This window comes from Hibiscus syriacus, unplaced genomic scaffold (assembly GCF_006381635.1).
Source record: "Hibiscus syriacus cultivar Baekdansim isolate YM2019G1 unplaced genomic scaffold, ASM638163v2 tig00113725_pilon, whole genome shotgun sequence".
Lineage (NCBI taxonomy): Eukaryota > Viridiplantae > Streptophyta > Magnoliopsida > Malvales > Malvaceae > Hibiscus > Hibiscus syriacus.
Window position 1 is genome coordinate 4,681,646 of NW_024063471.1, and position 6,920 is coordinate 4,688,565.

The window sequence follows — 6,920 nt, forward strand, 5'->3', positions numbered from 1 at the left end:
ACATATTCCTTTTTTTTAATGAGATATGACATGCATGCTTTCAGTAACCCTTTATTAAGGGATTTAATATTGGCATATGTGCCATCATAATGTTTCCCATTTCTTTCCTTTCATGTTAACGTAATATATATGTATATATTAATAATGGTTTTTTTTTGTTTTAATAATTGGTTATAACTTAGTGTACGTACAAATTAATTTCTTTTGTATGTTTGTTTGCATATAAGTTTAGTCATATATTTATTCAATATGTATGATATTCTCACGAGTATTACTTGATTCAATCCAAATAATTTGACTAAGGGTAATACATTTTCATTTTAAAGTTGACGTGAGGTGGTTGTCTTAACTTATGAGAATGCTACTTCCGATAATTTTAAGATGAAAATGTATCCCGTTAAGTGAAACTCTAAAATTTGATCTCACCTAAAATTTGGGAACGAGAGAAAAAGAGATGTTCATCTATTTAAATTCATCAAGAAAAAATCATTAGAACTTATCTAAGGTTCGATCTCGACATCTTTAAATAATCGAATATCATTCTTCTTTCTAAAAGGTTTGGCAACTTCTAATTTAAATTGATTTATTTTACCATTGTTCATGCATTTTGATTCAACAATGAATTTTCCAATGAAATTTTAATATTTCTTTATTTCGATTAGAGTAAGAATTGATTGTCTGAAGGTATGAGAGGTCGTTTCTTCTTGATAGGAAATAATTAAATATTATTAGGTTTCATTTTAAAATTCATAGAGTTTTGTTTTAAGGGATCTTAAACTAAATTAAATCCGAACTTGTAGATTTCATTGCAAATACAATTAATTAATAGACTAGGTATCGATTTAAGGTGTTGTGGGGTGCTAATTATTCCTCACGCATAACTGACTCCCGAACTTGAATTTTGGTAATGCATACATCAAATTTGTTGTTTTAATTAAAATTCATATTTTTATTAAAATGACAAAATACATTTTTGGGTGTCAAATCACATCCTAATCAAATATTGGTGGCGACTTCTCAAATTATACGTTTTTTTATTTTTAAAAGGGGGAACACCAAATTTTTTGAAATAAGAGATTTTTTAAAAATCACATCACCTTTTTAATTATAAATCAATCAAGAGATAATTAAAAATGTGTTTTTTAAGTCCAAAAGAAAAAATCGTTTCAACAGTGGCGATGTTAAATCCAACACCAAAAATAAGATAAAAAAATAATATCCAAATGATCGAAAACGTATCAAAAGATATGAAAAATATAAAAACATGCTACAAAGATAAATTTATTACAAAAAAGTAGATAAAATCAAAATTAAATCTGATGTCGACGAATACAACCAAAAAAAAGCAATCCGCTAAAAAAAATTCAGGGTTGAGAGAAAAAAAAGTAAATGTTGGTATTTAATGACAAATTTAGTTATTTCTTGATCTACCGTATTTTTAATTCGCAAATTCACAACACCTTTTTGGAATCATTAATATTGTGGGTGAACTATACGTTTAGTGACCTAGCTTTTAATGTATTTTAGTTTTGGTCATTTATCTTTTAATATTTACAAATTTATCTTTAAACTTTCAAATTTTAATCATTTTGATTACTTAAGAACTTAACTAGCGATCAAAAATAATGAAAGTTTTGAAAATTAGGTGATCAAAATAAAAATATGTTGAAAGTCGTATGACAAAACATATAGTTTTCAAGACAAGGATAATTTCTTAGGAAAAAGAGTTTAAAAACACGAAAAAAATATATGGGCATTAATTACAAGCAAAAAAGGAAATAGTTAAGATTCCTTTTTTGATTAACTTATTGAAGAAAAGAGTAATGATGAGGGAATGCCAAATGTTTACTTTAAAATTTGAAAGCTGGGGGAGGGATTCAATCATTAACCCCACACCCCAATTTCAACCCTTAAACTAATAATATAAAGTAAACATTTCTTCTGCAACTGATTATGTTCTTCTTGAAAGTGACTAATCTTCCTTTCACCTTTAGAAAAGCAGCTGTCCACACAAAAATATTGTGATAGTTTTATGCCAATATAATTATATATTAATTATTTTCAAGAAACACACTAAAAGTTAGGTGATTAAACGTGTTTCCTTGTTATTTATATTTTCTAGTGTTTTTTTCTCAATTTGTTGAAGTGTACCAGGATTGCTAATGTGTCGAGTTTAATGTAAAGTCTATATTTGAAGTTTCTTATATTGGTTCAATTGTAAATTCAACTTTTTTTACTTCAAATTCCATCAATCTTGTGGTTGGCCTTATTTTTATTACTTTAACCTTCATACGGATATGAATCAATTTTTTCACTTTTTTTATTCTTTTTCTTTCATCGAGGGAAAACTTAAAAATCTGTTAAAATTTTATTTTTGTTAAATATGTTGTTGAACAGTATTTTTTAGCATCAATGAAAAAAATAAGTATTATATAAATAAAAAATAATTATAAAAATAATTATCTTTTTAAAGATTTTTATCTTGATTGATATGATCAAAGTACAAACATCATATCTTAAGATTAACATAGAATTTGTAACATATGACGTAAGGTTTTGTATAAAGAGATGAAAATATATTATCAATAAAAATAAAAATATAATATTTATAATATATAAATATTAATTTTTAAGAAAATAACCGCACCAAAACCAACCCTTTAATCTATCTATATATGAAAAAATAAAATTGATCGAAAATAATTACGAGATATAAGATCATAAAGACATATTAACATGGAACAAGTTGAACAATAGATGATAATGTACGTGTACTGATGTTAACCCGAATCAATCAATAGAGATATAATAAAAGTTTTATTTAAATATTTTTAATAGACCGTGTTCCGGGAGTACGCTCTTTCTATTACCAACAATTTTGTAGCTGTTTTTATAAAAAAAAAAAATATGCGGTGTATTTGTAAAATTTAAAGCACTAGCCATAATTATATTATTTGATAATGATTACATCTTAAAATCTATAAGTATTGACGAATCTAATTGTTGATCTCATTTTTATTCTCAGGTTTACTATTTTTTTTCCAATTTTCTTCCCTGAAAATTAAATGTTAAAAAATTAAATAGTGAATCTTTTATATTAAACTTTATGAATATTGAACTTATATTACAAAATGTGCAATATGTTAGTTAAATTTATTATATAATTTTAAATAGATGTAGACCAATTGTCATTATTTTTTTAAATTAATAATTAAGTTAAATTTTTGTAAAATATTTAATTGCAAAATTTCTCTTAAAAATTGAAATTCTTTTTTAGGATGAAAGAATAAAACAAAAATATAACGATTACTATTAATTTTTTTAAATGACATTTTTCTTGAACAAATAATAAAACAATTGAGAAATTGAGATAGGAGAAGAGTATGTATGCAGATTCATGCAAATTTATTGTATGATATGGTTAATGAAGTTTGCTGTCGGGATGTTTATTTTTCTGTTCAAGTGTCACTGTTTATCAAAATCAGTATCATACATAAAACTTTGAAATAAAAAATCACGAATAAATAAGAACGATCAATTTTCAATAATTAAGCTCTTTTCATTAAATTTATGTTTGATACGCTTGTAGTATATAATGTGAAGCATAATATGATATAAAATTATATTTGATTTTATTAAATAATAAGATATAAAATTATATTTAAAATATTTCTTATTTATTGATAATCCACATAGACCTTGCTAATGTAATTGCTCAAATTTAAGATCTTTAAAAAGAATAATTATCTCTCTAACCATTCGAGTCACTTGATGATGAGTTTTATATTAATAAATATTAAACATAATAATAAAGTATGCTATTTTTTTCATTTTAAAATTTTAAAAAATAATCAAAAATTTTAAGTAAAGATAATAAATTGATTTTTTTTTACAAATTATAGATAATCTAAATTATATTTTTAATTTTAAAGATAAATAAAATATATGTTTTTGTTGGATATTTACCGTGCTTAATATTCATACCTCTCTCTCTCTGGCAAAAGTATATATTAATTTTTTTAAAATTAAAAAAAATCAGATTTATTGGATAATAGATGCCTCAACCTTACCCGGTTCAATCAATGAAACAACAAACAAAAAGAAAACTTCTAAGAAAGCTGATAGCAGAAATCAATAGCTTTTCTTCTTCTCCTTTTCTTCCTTTCTCCGCCCTTTTTCCTGTTAACAGTAAAGCTGAAGCCAAAAGATGAATTGATTTTTTCTCGAAGCTTCAAATTCAATTCACCAGCACAACAATCTCTATCCCAATACATATAATCCATCAAAAGGATCCAACTTCAACAGCAAGCAAGCAAATGTTGGAAAAAACACCTACTGTTTCTGCACTTCCATCCTCCTCCTCTGATCTTCTCACTCTCTCTCCTTTCGAAAACGGCGCCGTCCCGAAAAGGAAAAGAAAGCCAGCCGGCACTCCAGGTATGCGCATTTACTAAACGAAACCTATAACACATACATGTAAATATACATATATATATATATAATATATATGTAATACCCTTTTTTTGGTTTTATTTTTGTTTATATTAGATCCAGAAGCAGAAGTGGTTTCATTATCCCCAAGAACACTGCTGGAATCCGACAGTTATGTGTGTGATATCTGTAACCAAGGGTTCCAACGAGACCAGAACCTTCAAATGCATCGGAGAAGGCACAAGGTGCCGTGGAAGTTGTTGAAAAGGCCGGATAATCAAGACACAGCGGTGAAGAAGAAGGTGTTCGTTTGCCCCGAGCCGAGCTGTTTGCACCACCACCCTTGCCATGCCCTCGGAGATCTGGTCGGCATAAAGAAACATTTCAGAAGGAAGCACAGCGACAACAAGCAGTGGGTTTGCTCTAAGTGCTGCAAAGGCTACGCCGTTCAGTCCGATTATAAGGCTCATCTCAAGACTTGTGGCACAAAAGGCCATTCCTGTGACTGTGGCCATGTTTTTTCCAGGTTAGTTCAAACTCCCCCCAAACAAAGCTTCTCAATCAAACCCTAAAAATACGCATAAAATTTTTCCTGATAAAGAAGCTGTAAACTCCATATTTTTGGATTTTTTTTTCCTTTTTAAAAAAGTTTTAACTGTTTAAGTATTCCTTCTATGATTGTTTTCTGGTTAGTACAAAAACATAAATTATTAAAAAATCCAAGGAATTCTCGCATCTAATACAGTTCAAGATGACCTCAATATTTCAATCTGTGAACACACAAATACCCCCGAGTCCAGACCCCAGTTCATTTTTTTGTTTAATTTAATATTTAGACTACATAAATCAATTATATATATATTCCTAAAAAACCATGAAATCATTCTTTTTGTTCTTTTTCGTTTCAGGGTGGAGACTTTCATCGAACACCAAGATATTTGCACTGTTCGACGAGTTCAACCTCAATTCCAGGCTCGAACAGCTTCAACCGCCACTCCGTCACGCGATGCAAGCTTTAGCTTATCGCCGTTGCTGGTACCGGAATCAGCTCGGGCTCTTGAACTTCAGCTTCTGCCGTCGTCGAGCACTCACTCACGGCGGAACTTAGATGAGAATTGCTCGACTCATTTAAAGCTATCCATTGGATCAAACTCGAATGAATTGAGTAGTACAGAAGCGAACAAGTGGAATGATAGTGAAGCAGAAATGTTGGAAGAAGAAGCGACTAGGTTGAAGGAGTTGGCGACGGAGCAGCTGAAGCTAGCCATGGCGGAGAAAGCCTACGCCGAGAAGGGTCGACAAGAAGCAAAACGGGAGATGGAGATGGCCGAGATTGAATTCGCGAGTGCAAAGAGGATAAAGCAACAAGCTCGAAGTGAACTGGAGAGAGCTCAAATGTTGAAAGATGAATCGACAAAGAAGATGAAATCAACGATCATGCAAATCACTTGTCAAGCATGTAAGAATAAATTCTTAACTTCCATGGCAATGGTTCCGGCTGATGAAACCTCGCTGGCTATGAGTTACATGTCGTCCGCCACAACAGAAGAGGAAGGAGAATGATCATATATAAAACCTTATTCAGCAAAGAAAATAAAGCTGAAAATGGTGGATGTTTAGCACTTGAATCTCTTCGTTTTTTTAATCTGCATGTTGAGTTTTCTTCTTCTTTAATTTCGGGTTCTTGTAAACTGTTCCTATAAACTGTCCCTGAATTGATTTTAACTGGGAAAAAAAGTAGACGATGCAATTTAATGGAATGAAGTGAAATGATTCTGAGATAACAAACAATGATCACGCGTTGGGATTCTCTCAATCTTTCTGCAAAGCGGTACCATGTGAATTTTTTCAGCATCTTGAAATTTTTTTAGCTTCATAATTAGCTGTTTTGGTATCTAAAAGCTACACTGAATTCTGAATAATTGAGTTGAAGCTCGAAACTAATTTTATTACGTGGAATTATGGGACTGAACAGTAGTTGCTTCCTCATCAAATTCATATGGGATTGAACAGTAGCTTAACTTCATCTTCAAATTTATATTTTTATATTTATGATTCTTACTCCTAACAACATCATTTTTAAAACTTGTTCTCAATATCATAACACCAAATATATCTAATAATGGATTATCATTAACATGGAAAGATACACACAAGACATGCACAGTATAAGATTAATATAGAAACAAGACACGCACGAAAGATAAATTTTAATATGATTTATCCTTATTTATCTTTACGAACGAATGCAAATACATAATATTTTATATATCATAACTCAGTGTGTCCTAAAAGTCTCTCCCAACATCATAACAAAATCATCTTTACAACTGGTATCCCAAAAGTTATAGAGATCCTGAAAAAAAGATTATATATCTCCAAAATCATCTTTATAACTTTAGATTAAATTCTTCAGAAAATCTAATTCTATATCACTTCTGACCTAAACTAAGTACTTATTAAATAAAATCATTTAAAAAATAATATTT

General features: G+C 29.2%; 1 protein-coding gene across 1 annotated transcript; it reads left to right on the forward strand.

The window, feature by feature from the left end:
• The first annotated feature begins 4,075 nt into the window (after window positions 1-4,075).
• LOC120187605 (zinc finger protein SHOOT GRAVITROPISM 5-like) lies at window positions 4,076-6,156 on the forward strand. Its single transcript, XM_039191294.1, has 3 exons — window positions 4,076-4,437; window positions 4,549-4,957; window positions 5,340-6,156. The coding sequence occupies exons 1-3, from the start codon at window positions 4,317-4,319 to the stop codon at window positions 5,992-5,994; spliced, it is 1,185 nt and encodes a 394-aa protein (XP_039047225.1). The 5' UTR covers window positions 4,076-4,316; the 3' UTR covers window positions 5,995-6,156.
• Window positions 6,157-6,920: the final 764 nt, after the last annotated feature.